Source organism: Sceloporus occidentalis, unplaced genomic scaffold, assembly GCF_023333645.1.
Source record: "Sceloporus occidentalis isolate IW3139 unplaced genomic scaffold, rSceOcc1.0.p SCAF_45, whole genome shotgun sequence".
Taxonomy (NCBI): Eukaryota; Metazoa; Chordata; class Lepidosauria; order Squamata; family Phrynosomatidae; genus Sceloporus; species Sceloporus occidentalis.
In genome coordinates this window covers 1,442,616-1,459,218 of record NW_028317025.1, presented here as the reverse complement: position 1 = coordinate 1,459,218, position 16,603 = coordinate 1,442,616, and the positions used below count along the sequence as shown (strand labels likewise).

At 41.0% G+C, this 16,603-nt stretch overlaps 1 protein-coding gene across 1 annotated transcript; it reads left to right on the top strand.

Moving 5' to 3' along the window:
• Nucleotides 1-1,772: 1,772 nt before the first annotated feature.
• Nucleotides 1,773-14,925, top strand: LOC149289429 (DNA-directed RNA polymerase, mitochondrial-like). Its single transcript, XM_089490516.1, is given in 21 exon segments — nucleotides 1,773-1,872; nucleotides 2,158-2,253; nucleotides 3,126-3,691; nucleotides 3,953-4,083; nucleotides 5,282-5,465; nucleotides 6,013-6,162; nucleotides 6,332-6,499; nucleotides 6,867-7,037; nucleotides 7,217-7,456; nucleotides 8,215-9,000; nucleotides 9,097-9,219; nucleotides 9,354-9,476; nucleotides 9,704-9,883; nucleotides 10,278-10,364; nucleotides 10,448-10,561; nucleotides 13,107-13,159; nucleotides 13,334-13,432; nucleotides 13,832-13,904; nucleotides 14,534-14,639; nucleotides 14,726-14,785; nucleotides 14,876-14,925. Coding segments are annotated over 21 exon segments (3,660 nt in total).
• The last annotated feature ends 1,678 nt before the right edge of the window (nucleotides 14,926-16,603 follow it).

Genomic DNA, 16,603 nt, shown 5'->3' with positions numbered 1-16,603 from the left:
GACACAGGATGACAGCATTTGAATCATAATTCATTTACAGCCCCCAGCACTATCATTGGCCCCCAACCACCAAAATTTCCATCCCCTTCCTTCTTCATGACCCTTAGCATAACTTCTCATTATCTCCATACCCACCCAGTATTTCCTCATCATCTTCATACCCTTCCAATTGAACACCCCTTCATATCATACAAACACATTTCTCCCCTCACCTCCCCGGTCCCTGAGTCTGGCAGTCTGTGGTGCAGTCTTTCTTTGCACGTCTGCCAGTCAGCACCGTGTTGGATATGATGTCATATATGGACTTTGCTTTGAGCACCGCTTTATGGACAAAAGTATTGGGACACACCACTTAATTATTGAAATCAGCATTTGGGCTAGGCCCAGTGAAGGAAAATCTTAATGTTTCCGCATACCCAGGGCCACTTTTAACGCAGGGCAAAGGGGTCAGCTGCCTTGGGCCGTCATTCCTGGGGTGCCCATAGCAACTGCCCCTTGAGCCCGCAGCAACAGCAGTCACGGGGGTTGCAACTGCGCCCATCACTCTAGGGGGCCCGGGCGACCCCCACTGTGCAAGCAACGTCTCTTTTACTGCCCAGTGGATGCAGGAACTCAGCAGAATCAAGTTACGTCATATTACGATACGTCCCGTGACCTTGCTGCATTCCTGCTTCCTCTGGGCAGTAAAAGAGAAGTTGTTCACACAGTGTACTAGCAACCCAGAGGTAAGCAGCGAGTGGCACATCTGCAGTTCATACACCCTCTCCACCCCCTTGCCTGAACGAGTGAATGAATGAGGAAATGAATATCTGTGAATGAGGGAATAAATGAGTATCTGTGAATGAGTGAATGAATATGTGTGTGTGATAGCATGCCACAGGCAGGCTGTTTGCGGGCAAAGATGCCACAGGGAGGCTGTTTGGGTGGTCCACTCAAAACTGGCTGGGAATGAGATGTAAGAGATACTAGCCCTACTGCTAGCCAGAGTCATACATTTCCCAAGCATGCTGAGGGGTACACCGAGCTCTCACTAGTGGCTGTGATAGTACGAACACAGATTGCACCTTGAAACCTTGAAACACCTTCTTATCCCCTCCTCACACATTGCACTTTTTGGTTGATATATTCATGATGAAATTTTCTACGCGCTGAAATTGCCATAATGGCGTCAGGCCTCTCAAGACTCTCTTTGCCAAAGGAACATATCCAAATTGTGTGTCCCCAAAAGAAGCCTGGGGTTCACCGTGGCCTTACAAAAGTAAGTGATATTTTCCACTTTTTTCACTGAAAACCGTGAAAAAATTGATACATCGCCCACAACATGGAATTTGGAATACTCCAGGACACAACTGTGTTTTGTACATTCCAGTCAAGAAGCATTAACACTTGTTTTACTTCCAGACAATATTTTGTTTACTATTCTTCAGACTTGTTAAGAAGCACTTTTTTGATGAGTAACATTTAGCGCTAAAGGGCTAAGAGAGAAGCAGTAGTGATTACACTGCTGACCGACCTGCCAGTTACATACCCTCAACATAGTGTGTCCTCCCAATAATAAATAGAAATGTAAAAGAAACTACATTCCCCGACAACCTGTCTGATCAGGAAGTGAGGAAGCCGTAGTTCTTTTTCCTTTCTGTCAATGTGTTCGACCTATCACTGGAACTACACTCCCCACAATACTTTGCTGTAATGTACGGTTCCGGTTGCGGCACGTTGTTCGAGATGATGGCCGCAGTTTAGGAAAGCATAGGGCACCAAGATCAAGAGGAATGTCTGTCCTGAGGCTGAGTGTTCTGTCCCGAATATTTCGGGAGCAGTATGTATCAGGGAACGGGCCGTGTCTCCTGTGCAGGCGGGGTCCTGCCAGAGGTGAGTGTGGAAGTGGGTGTAAACACGTGAGCCCCTGACCTTCCCAACTCCAGTCACCCCTGAGATGTAATGATACAGTAAACAAGTGGCAAACTATTGCCCGTGCATCCCACATTATACTAACATTTCTAACTCCGGAGGGGGTTCCGCAGCTATAAATACCCTCTGTGGGGGCCATTCTCAGACATACTGTGTCTACCCTCCAGTGTGTTATGGAAAACCTCTTAGAGCTATCATGGCCCAATATGCCCAAGTAGTTCTGACCAGTCGTTTGTTACCCTTCAGGATGCCTGCTGGGGAACGTGTACAGATGGACATCCTCTGCCAGGCCAAAGGACAAGGCTGCTGCCTTTACCAACTGCAAAATAGAGCTCCTTGAAGGTAAATAATGTTCAGTAGGCATTTACTTGCAGCAAATCATTATAGTGTGATATCATTGTAATGGAGATGGCCACTTTTATGTTCGTCTTTACTTAACATATCCTTTTGACGTTAATATCAGAATACCGCATCCTATGATCAGCTGTATTTATGACACAATGAGACAGAGCTATCATGATTGGGGAGAGTCAGTACTATCAATCAGATTATTATTATCTTTTATTTATATAGCGCCAACAGTTTACGCAGCGCTTAATACAATACATAAATTCAAGGGATATGACAAGACAAGAATTGAGACTAAGACAAACCGATACATTAGGTGGAGAGAGCCCTGCTCGCAAGTTTACAATCTTGAGGGAATGGGGTGAGGACAAACATAAGGCACAGAGATGGGTGAGAGATAGTGTGGTGGTTGTATCAATGACAAGGAAGTTCTAGCAGCTAAGATGGTATGCTTCTCTGAAGAAGTGGGTTTTGAGATGTTTCTTGAATGTCGGGAGGGAGGGTGAATGCTGAAGGTTCCTTGGGAGTAGATTCCAGAGATATGGGGCAGCTCGAGTGAAATCTTGTAGAGAAAAGGAAGAGGTGATAAGTGAGGAGGCGAGCCTTAGCCCATGGGAGGAACGTAGGGATCGAGTAGGAATCAGATCTTTCCTTTGTATTATAACGGCTCACACCGGCAGTGGTGGGCTTTAAGGAATACGTTACTAAATAGCATGTTTTTTTCCCATTTGGTTTTTGGTTAAAACGTTCACGATATTAAATAATTGCTGGAGAATCATGTGATGTTGGTCTGATCTTTGCCTTTTAAACCATACACTTCACCAGATCATTTAATATTGCCTTTTCTTTTCTGTTGGGATTTTCAGTTCTGGAGCACCGGGTACAGCAGTTGCAGGCAGAAGAGACGGCTTCAATGTTAGAACACAGGAGTTCAACAACTACTGTCCAGCTGAAAGGCAAAGGGAAGGAAGAAAAGAAAAAACCTGTTGAAACACCCAAACGCTGGATGGAAAAGCTGAAGAATGAGCAGGTGAAAATGCATCAAAGAAAAGAACGTCTGAATGGCAAAACATTGAAAACTGTTTCTCATCCTGATGAGACGTCTCAACAGGCACCAGTGCCAAAGCCACCAAAGACACCTAGCAAAAAGTCAAAGAAAACGCTTGAACATAAAAATAACATCCAGGTACCCATTGCTGCCCCAACAGAAGTAGAGGAACCTCATGTAAGTAAACTGTTACTGGAGGATAAGGATGGGAACAGGTATGGAGGAGTTCAGATGAGCATCCTTTGCTATTTGGAGACCTGCATTTTCCTGGGGGATTTGGACAGAGCTCAACAGTGCCTGAATTATTATCACCAGAATCATTCAAGGAGGGCTATGCTGACCACTGCTATGTACAACCTTCTCATGAGGGCCTGGGCCAAAAAGGTGAGAAATGGGGGGGTTAACCAAAGTGTTATGGCTTTAAAGGTGAAATGGGATGGAGAGCTGTACTCCTCTTCAGTTACTGGTGGGCAGTTGCATACATGTCACCTAAGCCAGTCGCACCAGTTGGGAGGGTATTTGGATTCAAATGAAAAATTATAGAAATTGAGGATTTTTTTAAAGCCTTGTGTATTTTTATTTGTCTTTATGTGAAGAGAACTTTCTGTAAGCCGTTTTTGTTTTTTTTGTTATCTCTGCCGTTAGAGCTCCTTGCATCATATCGGGCAAATCTTTGTAATGTTGGAGGAGGCTGGTGTGAAGCCAAATGTTGGGTCCTACGTGGCAACTTTGGAGTGCATGGGCCGCAAGGATTCTACCAAAAGCACAATCGAGAAGTAAGGATCACAAGGCTTGTGTTAACATATCTCGTTATCCCCACAAAGGGTACATAGCTGGCTGGATGTTACAGCAGAGCCTTACAGTGATCCGACTGATCATAAGAGGCTGATTAGATATGGCTTATAGTTCATTACTTCAAGATGCTTCACATTTAGTTATCATGGACTAATCTCTGTTGATCCCTGCCAGCTCTGAAATGATACATGGATTTGCCCACTCCACTATCATTGGTTCTTGATTGTACAAAGAGCCAGTATGATTCTCATAAGACAAAATATGATGTCTTAAACCCATAGCTCTTCACAGTATAATTTCTGTTCTCGTTAACTGAAGCCCTATAAAAACCTCCGAGGGCATGTAGGGGGCTGCATTGCAAACAAAGCACTCGTGTAACATGTGAAATTGCAAGTGATCATGGTATTACGTCTTCTTCTATCCCTCCCTTACTAAGAGAGTAAAATAAAGTTTCAAAAAATCTAAGATATGTTGGCAATAGGAATAAGGTAAATAAACTAAAATACCCAACCCCAGCCATCATAAATTATACATCATGGCAAATTGATCTGTGACATAGATCTCTTATTTTAGTTTCTTTCTGGGTTAGTGAGGTGAATGTATATTAGGGATGGTTTTCCTAGCTACGCTACTACATGTCATTTTTTTCTAGAGGGAATTCTGTTCATTTAGTGTTTTCCCATTCATTAGAGTTTTTAGACTAAATGGTAGGTCAAATAAATATAGTTTCTAAAAAGAGCCATTTTTATCTTTAAGCAGGATATAAGTTGTATGGGTACAATACTGGGGTGTTTTATTGTTGTACAAAAACTTAGCAAAAATGATCAATCTTTGTTCTATAACCATTCAACAAGCAGCCAGGAGCTAAACTGTGACTGAGCCAGGGGTGTTCTTATAGAGGTGTTTGCAAGCCTCTATTCTCTACACACTTCACACAGGCTACTGCCACCATATGCCGCTGACACCATCTCCCCATTTGTTCTCTCACTTATATTTCGTGGCTGGTTTGTGCATTAAAAATTATTCGGGATAGAATCACTTCTTGGCCCCAAAAAGATATTTAGTAAATATATAATACACACACACGTATGTGTTTTTGGTGGAGCTGTCTAGGGCAGTGCATTGTCTGCTTCTCATCTCTTTGGGCTGTGATACTCATTCTTAGTACTCTTTTTCCAGGTGCTTGATGCGCATGGAAGCATCAGGAATCTCAAACGAGCAGCTGTTCAAGGACTTTCCTTATGAGGGAGATGAACAATATATGGTTCTAAAAGCCATTCACACTGTACACAAGGACTTCCAACCTCCCCCTCCGACTAAAGTTGTTTGTATGTCCCCACTTGTGCAAGATTTTTACAGAAAGGTGAGCCAAACGATATAATTGGTTTGTCATCGCAAATTCCACTCTGCCTTGTACCCATTAAATAGGTGTTATGAGTTTTATGTTTTGTACTGTACACAAAGTAGTAGCTTGGCTGTAAGGCATTGCATTTCCTAACTGATAAAATATTATTAATTCCCCATTTAACTAAATAATTCTTACTTTGCCTATCTTTATAATTAAATGGACTGCAAACCTTTAACCACCAAGCTGCAGCTAATGGTTATCACAACCCATATGTGCCCATTAACTAATCAGTGGTTTATTAAAGATTTTTCATAAATTGCTGACAGCGCATGTTATTCTCTTCTGAGTATAAATTATTCATATCCCATTACCGAGACTATAAAGCACCATGAAGCACCTTACAGTTCTACATACTAAGTAACTATGTTACAATAAGCAATACATTTACTTATTGAAACCTAATCTAATATATATATATATATATATATATATATATATATATATATATATATATATATATATATATATATATTTACCACACTATTCTCCACTCTAAATAAAGGAGCCACATCCACAGTATCCCAAATTGGACTTCACGGTTTCTGATTTGCGTGACCGGTTTGACAGGCAGCTGGAAACTGAGAGTTGCGACACGGTCACGATAGCTTCTGTGGAAGCTGTCCAACCTGTGACAGATGATAAGAAGGAAGCGGTGAGTTAACCCAGTAACAATCCAATGCCCCAGATCCAGAATATGTTCCACATTGCATGAATTCATTGCCTGGGCTGCTCACATCTATTTATGTGAAGCAGTGGGAACCATTGGTGCTCTGTTATTGGAAATCTGGGTGGTTCTTACTTGTGTTTTTCATAATTTTCAGAGAGCTTTGCTGGATACTCTTCGTTCTCAGTGGGAAAAGTCTCTGCTTCTAGCCTTCCGAGATTCAAAGAAACACCTGGAAGCGATCAGCAGGAAGATACGTAAAATAAACCTGTACCCATATCTGTGTTTGCTGGATGATGAGCAGTATGTGCAGATCATGATGCAGGTGTGGCTATATACTGTGAATAAAATAATCTAATATGTACTACTATGCAAGGTTGATTACTTAACTATGAATAGTCAAATTATAGTAGTTTTACTTTTCTGATTTTAGACACCCTCCTATGGTTATGGTTAGTCTGTTAAGGGAAGCAATTGGAAGCCCCCTTACTAGTTTTTTTTTAAATATATATTTGTAACTTTTTTGTTAACATTTATCATTTATATCTCCATGTATTGTTGCATATTTAAGCTTTGAGTTTCTGCCAGCATTTCTAGTGCATACCATTTATGTTATCATAGCAGCTTCTTGTACTCGTTCTATCTTTCTCACTTTATTGTTTGTTTTTTGTTTGTTTTTTTTACTTTTGCAGTCTCTGACCAGAATACCACCTACTGGGGAATCATTTCTCTTAATGTCTCGGGAACTGGGGAATAAAATCTTTAACAGAATCTCCATCCGCAGAAAACTGCAGGGACGCTACATGGAGAAGATGCGAGAAATATACACAGAGTACTGCCAGCTTCTGGCCAAGGATGGACAAGTGAGTCTATGTGATCTGCCTGGTTAGGAACACTAAGGGATCTTTTAGTTGCATCTATTTTTTATTTGCCCTGCATCACATGTTTTATCTTTATCTGATATATCTTCTGATTTCTAAAATAGTTTTTTTGTTTGTTTTGGGTTTTTTTGTTTTGTTTTTTTAAATCGAACTGCACCTAGGTTTCTGGACTTCTGCCTCGGGAAATGTGGGAACAGTTGGAGGCGGATAGGTGTCGGAGTCAGCACCTTATTAATTTGGAAACTACTTGGCCCAATGCCTTGCTGGTGCAAGTGGGTACATACCTTGTGGATTTGATTGTGCAAGAGATAAAGCTGCCTAGCAATTTGCTCTCCCCCCACAGTGAATCCAAGCTTATCCCAGTGCTGTACCACATGTATTCTTTCCGGAGCACTCGTCAGGTATGTATACTTTAGGGTATTTTATTGGTGTTTTCATTGCCGCTTTTTCTGTCAGTGCAAACGCTGTGTCTTATGATAAAGTGCCACCCCTGTGACCATCTCCTACAATATTGAGAAAGTTGACCATGTATAATACATAGATGAATTTTCCTGAAATGAACTATTTAGCTATGCATTATCCCCTTCCAATGTAAGCTGCTGTAGGCCTTGATAATGCGTAGTCAGTTAAAATGTTGAACTCTCCAGCAACATCGATTATCGCTGAATAAGGTTTATACATAAGTACCGTTTCCTTGACTTTGGCTGTTGTCATTAATAGTGATTTGAATCGGGTACTCTATTTGGGGGAAACTTTCATGATAGGAGAGGCTTGAAAACTACCTTACATGTGTAAACTGACAAGCATGCTAATGGATGAAGTTAGTGACTTTTACACTGCAGTTTAAACACCAGTCCTCCTACTAACAAGAGAGTAACACATTACAATTACAATAGATCAGATTGCTAATCTAGTTCTCCAAGAGTAAACTTCCTTCGTTAGAAATGCTATCATTATTTTATTTTTATTTTTTTATCTATTTTCTCTTAAAACTAGGGAAATTACTTTTTGTTCAGCCAAGGTCAGTCTAGGTCTGTTTTCATGCTGTTCTTTTCCATCTTTGACTCCTTGTTTCTTCTTGACTTGTTGCCATGTCTTAACTATTTTCGTTATCTTCTCTCTATGACATTTCATGATATATTCTTCATGTATTTCACAGATTGGTCTCATTAAACCTCACCCCATCTTCAGCCAGATCTTGTCTGAAGCTGGTGAAACACAACTTACCTTTGAATCCTATATTATGCCTATGCAATGCCCACCTGTTCCCTGGACCTCTCCTCGCTTTGGGGCTTATCTTCTTAGCCCTGCTAAGCTTATGCGCTGTGTGGAGGGAGCAATACAGCACCAACTGCTTCTGGAGAAAAGTCCACCAGGACAATTGAACCCGGTGCTGGACTCTCTAAACCAACTCGGAATATGTGCATGGCGCATCAATCAGCCGCTACTGGATATAATTGTGTCTATTTTTAATGACAAAGGTAATGAAAAACTAGATATCCCCCCACCGTTATCTGAGGCGCCACAGATGCCTTTGCATGTCTCTTTGAACATTAACTCTTGGGACAAGATGTCTTACCAAAGAGATTTGGCCAAATGCCGTAAGAAGACTTCAGAGATGTACAGCCTGCGGATGGACTCGCTCTACAAGCTGTCAATTGCTAATCACCTTAGAGATAAGATCTTTTGGTTTCCTCACAACATGGACTTCAGAGGGCGCACATATCCATGCCCTCCATATTTTAACCATCTGGGTGGTGATGTGATGCGGGCACTGCTGCTGTTTGCCGAGGGGAGGCCATTAGGACCGAAAGGGTTGGACTGGCTGAAGATCCATCTCATTAATCTTACTGGCCTAAAAAAGAAAAGCTCAATAAAGGAAAGGAAGGAATATGCAGAGAGCATCATGGAAGACATACTGGACTCTGCTGAAAGGCCGCTCACAGTAAGTGTTTACTTATTATTTTGGTGTTTTTTTTCTTTAAACGTGCTTTTATAGTTGGACCGATCTTCATTTTTCCTGTCCGCTATTTGCTCACAGGGTAAGAAGTGGTGGATGGAAGCAGATGAACCTTGGCAGGCCCTTGCTTGCTGCATGGAGATTGCAAATGCGTTACGTTCCCCAGACCCTTCCCAGTATATCTCCCACTTCCCAGTGCACCAGGTAAAGTCCCAAAGAGAACAATGACCATTTACAACAAATCTAGGCTTTAAGGTGGCGAAACTCTGGGTCTGGCCGTGAGGCTATACAAAACTAGAGTGTGTAATGTTACTTTCTCTGTGATTGCACTCTCTTAGGATGGCTCCTGTAACGGTCTCCAGCATTATGCTGCTCTGGGAAGAGATGAGATAGGGGCAAAGTCAGTGAATCTGATGCCCTGTGACACACCTCAGGATGTTTACAGTGGAGTTGCCCAGCAAGTAAGAGGGTGTTATTTATTTATGTATTTTTTGGTGGTGTGAGATCTTCTACGAAACATCTTACTTTGTTGATAGCCAGCCATTCATGTAATTTGTACAGTTGAACTAAAGTCAGACACGTATTGATCCACCTGTGCATGTCTGGTCAATGTATTGTGTTGGATTTAAATATAGCGCAGAAGAGGAAAATCAGCATGATCACTTGTGAATGTTGCCTTCTGCCCCAGGTGGAAGAATTCAGAAAGAGAGATGCTCGAAGAGGAGTGAAAATTGCTCAAGTTCTTGATGGTTTTATTGGGAGGAAGCTGGTGAAACAGACGGTAATGACGGTTGTATATGGCGTGACGCGATATGGAGGCAGGCTTCAGATTGAGAAAAGGCTAAGGGAAATGGAGTCCTTCCCACAGGTAATTTTATGATCTAGGCATGTTTAGTTTTCAGTGGCATTATATACACACATGTAATAAAGGGCCCAGGTTCTTGTCTGAAATATCTAGTGCAAGTTATACAGATTACATGCACCATCCATCACCAGTGCTGTCCTATGGGCAAGCCAATGCATTACTTGTCAATTTTATGAAATTAATCTGTACGTCTAACAAGTGATAAAACGTGAACTCGTCATACATGCCAAGAGTACATACATTGAATCGTGTAAATGCAGGGACAGGGAAATAAATATATCCAACCTTCTACCACGTATGCTTATCTATGCCTCTGTTCCATACAGCCATATGGGTTTTTTTCCCTTCTAGATTATATTTCTAACCTCCCTTTTACCTCTCTTTACTTTTTATTTAGGATTTTATATGGGATGCCTCTCACTACCTGGTCAAACAAGTATTCAGCAGCCTGAAGGAGATGTTCTCCGGTACTAGAGAGATCCAGGTAAGGCCATTTGAAATTTGACAATACCTACTGGAAGTTCCTTTAATTTGTTCTTCACCTCTGACCGATTGCTCTGTCTTCAGCTCTGGCTGACTGAAAGTGCGCGTATGATCTCTAAGGCTGGGTACACTGTGGAGTGGAAAACACCTCTAGGACTGCCCATTATACAGCCATACCACCGCAGCAAGCACACTATGGTGAGTGGGGCTATGAACAAATAGGGGCTGTCGGTTTTAAGGATTTTTATCTGTGGAAGCAGTCTTATTACTGTAGTTGCCTGTCTATATATAGAGATATCTAAATATGTGTTTGTAAATACCTCGAATTAGGACGTATCCATATTCGCATAAGTGCTTTTCATTTTGTTTGCTCTGTTCTGTATAGTGGGCAGTGTTTGTTGCTTTACACCAAACATAAGCATATACAATTCTTGGCTAGATGATCAATATTCACATAGATGAGCTAGATCTGTTCCTATCCTGCACTGAAGAAACCTAAAAAAGACCAGAACAGTCTGTAGGTGGAATGCTCAGCTCACACACTTCAACCCCATTCTGTGCTTGGCGGCCACTTGTCTTAAAGTGCCAGGGCCACCTAATCATCCACAATCCGGCCCTGATTATATGACACAAACATTTGTGAAATATGAAGAAAAATTTAATTGTCGATAGAATTCTTATTGCAAACCATACTTATTAACATATAATACTCTGTATAAGGCCTACTTTGATTGTACAGAGAGTGCAGGATGTTGTGCTGCTCATACCTTAAATTGCCCTGGATAGATATTATGGCTGATAAGGCTACTATGTCCTTGTTGAGGAGGATAGTTTTTATCTGGAACACAGCCACCCAGAAAAACTCCAAGCCGTGATTTTTCTAGCCACTGTCTACAACAGTATAAAAGGCATACACAATCAGATTACCGGGTTGCTGCTAGAATAAAAATGACCAATGAGTACACAAAACAAAGCAAGAATTCAGTGCATACCCAGTGACTACCATTCAAAACCACCTATTTAAGGCAAACATATTGGGGATTCCATCACACTATATGGGTTTATATTGCTTAGCCTGCCACTACTTCAAAGTACCCCAAGTTTGGCATGTCCTATCTAGATTATCACGGCTATATTGCTTACCAAGGAGCTGTATCAGTGGGATTGCATTGCATTTTAACCCAAAATGCTATCAAGCAATTTCTCTGGACACCATTAATGAGGAGTCTGCAAATAAAAAAGAATTTGAAAACCTAAAAAGCAGAAAAGACATACACATTCCCGAGTTTCTGCTAGAATAGTAACCATAAAGTGTGACGGGATTCCCAATATTTATGCCTTGGATAGCTATTTTTTAATGATTATCCCTAGGTGTGTGCTAAATTCTTGCTTTGTTTATTGTCCAAAATAGGCTTGACATGCTAATATTCTCTCTTGCGTTTGATATCTATGCAATTCTAATTTTACCCTTTTTATGGAAACGGCATTTTGTACGATAAAACAGCAGTTTTGTTTTTTTGTGTTAATGCTCTGAATTATGTATAGTAAACATTCTGGTGTGCATGCTCGTACTAGAAAATAAATGCACCATGACTCATGAGTGCTAGATCCTCGGGGATCACGCTACAGAGAACGGATCTCCACCGTTAACTGATCGCCCATTCAATCACAGGTGCGCTTTGCATAAATTGTCTCATCTGTGTAATCCTACATAATCTGTAAAGGGAAAGAGGGCCACAAAACCAATTACTAGCAACAGAGCACAAATGATCCAGATGTTTTTATAAATCCCCTCTTCATTGCCTTTACCATCAGCCAAAATTCCACTTGACATCCTCTGAAACTTATCTTTTATTTCTTTACAAATCATTCGAAGTCTAGCTTTTTGACAAAAAGACGGCAAAATCCACCTGCAGATTATTTTTGCTATTTTCGTGTTGCTTCTACATTTTTATTTTTGGAGCAGGTTTTTTTTTTTTTTTTTTTTTTTTTTTTTAAATCCAACATCCAACATCGAACAAGCAATAGCATGACAAAAGAGATTACACAAATTAATCCTCTTAACATACAAAGATATTATGGCTTTATCTTTCACTCAAAGGGACATACCCTCTTAAAAATAATGACATTCTTAGCATTATACTTGCTTTTGGTAGAGGTAATAAAAATGATTTTCCACCTCTTATCACCCCGAGATTGTTAGCAGGTTCTTGTGAAGCAGATATGGAGAACGTTTCTCGTAAATTACTTGCCGGAGAGGTTAGCATGTGGCTTTTTGCGTCGATCTTTTTTATCTGAATAATCAGGAGCTAATCGATTTTCTCCAGCTAGCCAGAATGTCTGGAGTGTCAAATGTTTTCATCCAGTACAGCAGCTGCATTTTATTAATGATTTCACTTGTATGAATGTGTTAAATAGACCTCTACAATCGTTTCTTGTAAGTTGCATTTGTTAATCGTTAATTGGGAATTTGGATCTGGATTCAGAGGCTACAGCCATGGGATAACCTGAAAACCATCCACTCCCTCTGCTCATGTTAATCATTTAAACAAAAATAACGTTACCCAGGGGAGTGAACTTGGTAAATGACCATATTAGTGTATTCTAATGGAGCTCAAAGTGAAACCTTTAAAACAATTATCTTCTTGTATACGAAGCAATAATTCGTAAGTCATTACCACCTATTTCCATGTACGTCATTGTCTTCTGCATGTGATGCATCTCCAGTAATTTCTTTCCGCAGTTCTCCAGTAATTTGCAGATAGTCAACTTGCAGAGCAGTCACGATGCCAACGAGTGAGTGTTCTGTTGTATGCCCGCTTTCCCCACTGTTTTGCCTCTATCTACCCCTACCAACTGTCTCCCCCCTCCTCCTAAGAATCATATCCACCGTGTATTATGTGCCCTGCTGTCACATTGCAACAACCTGTGTTTGATTGTCCCAACTGACCTCTTGTCCTCTTGCCACAGACGTCCAGACACCTTGAAGCAAAAAAATGCCTTTCCTCCCAATTTTATCCATTCTCTGGATTCCACACACATGATGCTCACTGCTTTGCACTGCTATAGGTAAGTTCCAAACCTTAGTACTTAACTGCTACATACCTTTTTGAGGTGGGTTAATACCAGCTTTTCCTTCTTGTTAAAGAGTTATCTTTTAACCACCTCTGTATTATGATTTATTTGTATTCTCAAAGAACGCACTGTTAGTGGTCCAAGCTAGCAGCTCTGCATATTGTGTTATTAGGACACTCAATGTCAGCCTGACCGAGTCTAATGAAATTTTTCTGTGTTTCCAAATTACGTGCGTTAACCCTGAAAGACAGGTTTGTTTGTGATGGCTTAGTCTAAATTGGACCCCTAGGTTCGACATTGTTTCGTTAGTTTGTTGTGGAAATTGTGGGAGTTAGCTATTTTTGCTAGGTTTGGCTAGTTACCGCTACTAGAACTCTCTCTCACTTCCTGTAGCCATGGTCTCACTTTTGTGTCCGTTCACGACTGCTTCTGGACCCATGCAGACTCTGTAGACATCATGAACAAGGTAGGAAAGTATTCCTGTTATCTTATGTTTTCGCCCTCATACGTTGTGACGAAATTAGCTTACTTTTTTGTTGTAAAACTGCAAGTAATATTTCATTGCTCACTCGCTATATAGATTGCCGGGTTTCTTTAGTCTTCCTTAGAATCGCTCCTGTCAAAATATGTTGAGCAACTAGGACAGACAGTTTTCAATTTTCATAAAAAATATCTGTCAACTGTAATTAAACTTGCCAAACTCCAAACTAGATAGTTGTACAGATATGCGATCACCAGGCCACGTCTACTTGCTGTTTTAGGTATTTGCAATTAGAATACGAAACCTATTGAGGCTAAAAGCAGTAGTACCAAAATCCCCAGTACATCTTTGCCTGCACGAGTGCTACTAATTGGTGTTTCCTCCAGTAGGTATCAGTTATGGTCTTGTAGAGCAATATAGACAATGGTCCTATATAGCTTTGTGTTGGTCCAACCAGCAGCGCAGGTGACATTAACCATTCTCAGTAATGCTTCATACTGGTACAGTCTCTGCAGGCAACGGTTCCAGCAGTGGCAATAAATGTGCATGGGGGATCCAACACATGGTGGTGGTAGTATAACATATATAGTATGCATATATGTGCTTTTCCATAGGTTTGCCGGGAGCAGTTTGTGGCTCTGCACAGTCAGCCGATACTGCAAAATTTGTCAACCTTCTTAATTCAGAAATACTGCCAAGAGTGAGTACTGGAGGGAAGATGTTGTGGGTTAGGATAGGGTATGTAATGATTAGTGCATGTGGGAAGGACTTTATTAATTACGGTTTTGTTATTGTTGTCAGTTCAGAGACTAAGCTCTCAGACTGCCTCAGAATGAGCCTTCATTTCAGCAAAGTACCAGAGACCGGTAAGTAAATGGGTGACTCCCTGCCGTGTGTAAATATAGAGTTATGATGCACCTTTACTTCATTTATATTTGTCTCACCCATATGTGCAGGAGACTTTGACTTGGAGCAGGTTAAAGAATCAACATATTTCTTCAGTTGAACCAAACATCCCATCAGGTTTCGGTGCTGAGAAGACCCTCCATATTGAAAACCCCAAACTGCTGTGTTGGAGAGATACATACCCAATGGTGCTGGGCAGTTGTGTTTGGAGTCCGTGTCAGTCTATCCTTCCTGTGGAAGTTTTCCCTTGACTAAACTCCATTATCACATGTGTTAAGACAGGGAAGCTTACATGTACATTGTTGTAAATAAAACCGAGGTTTAATCTCGTTTTGTATGATAGATGCCCTTTGTCTGTTTGTGGCTAGGGAATGTGGAACTTCATTTTGAAGAGGCCTGACTACCTTTAAGTGGTAAGGGTCGTGGGTCCTCTTCACATGATTTTGTCGCTCTCCTACTTGTATCATAACTTAGTAAAATATTGCCTGCTAGCTCAGTCTGCTTTTATCAGATTATCAACATGATAGAGGTTCTCAGTACAGTGGTGAAAATTTTTTTACTGCCCACTGCAATATACAACAAAAAAAAACCCTCTTTAGTGAGTAAACATCTTTTGTTTTAATGTTTTGGTGAATGTGTGCCAGAATAAGCATGTAGCCTTATAAAACATATTTTGGGCCACCATAGTTCTGTCGTTTAGTTGGGCTCCCTCCTATTACTGTCTTCTAATAAACCACACATTTTCCAGAAATTAATATTTATTGCACACACAGAGAAGCTGGAATCATTTGCTCAATAAAGTGCAGCTTCTGAAGAGCTAGGAGTCACCCTGTTCTCTCCTATCAACACCTTTACCCCCAAAATACATTCATTAGTGAAGGCAGTGGCACTGGAGCAAGGAAGGGGAGGGGGTAGCTCCCATCCCTAAAGCTTGCTTGATGGTACCAAAAGCAAGCAGTGTTCTCCCAACATTAATGTGACCTGCAGTATTTTTATTTAAGTGAATGATCCTAATGGGGCAGTCCCACATTTTCTGTAATGGTTCTTTTACTTTCCATAACCACGTTATTTTTAAATATAAAATATTTAATTCAAGAAATGTAATGTCTGATTTTGTTAATTTTTTTTTTTTTTAATAATTACAAGTTGCTGTTTATACAGCCAAGAACTGGAAGCCTTCCACAGGACCATAATCACCGTGTTGCTAAAGGAAAATCACTTAATACAGCTATTTGTATTTTAGACATATCTTTAAGCTGTAATCTATTGCGTTTGTAATAGAATGCATATATTTCATTTTTTTTGGCAGAAAGACTAATTTTTGAGCAGTGTCTGCTGGTGCCAGCCATACGATACACACATTTACATAGGTCAGTCATGAAATAACCTTATCACTCAAACTAAGCGAGAGCAGGTGTAAACCATCACCTTGTTGACCTGTTCCAGAAGGTCCAACTATCCCTACAGACTTGGCATTCAATACATGCTTAAAAATACCGTATTGGCTCAAATATAGGCCGCACTTTTTGTCTTTAAAGTGGGGGTGCGGCCTATATTCGGGGTCTAGCGCCCGACGCCCGGGACATGCAGTTCCGGGCACCGGGCAGGCAGCAGGGTTAGGATACAGATCCCCCGCAGCGGTGCAGGGGACCCGTATCCTACTCTCTGTTACGCTCAGACAGCCTCCCCTGCCAGCACTTACCACAGGGGGAGTGCTGGCATGGGAGATTGTCTAAGCGCATCGTGCAGACGTTCACCGGCAGCGGTGAACGTCCGCA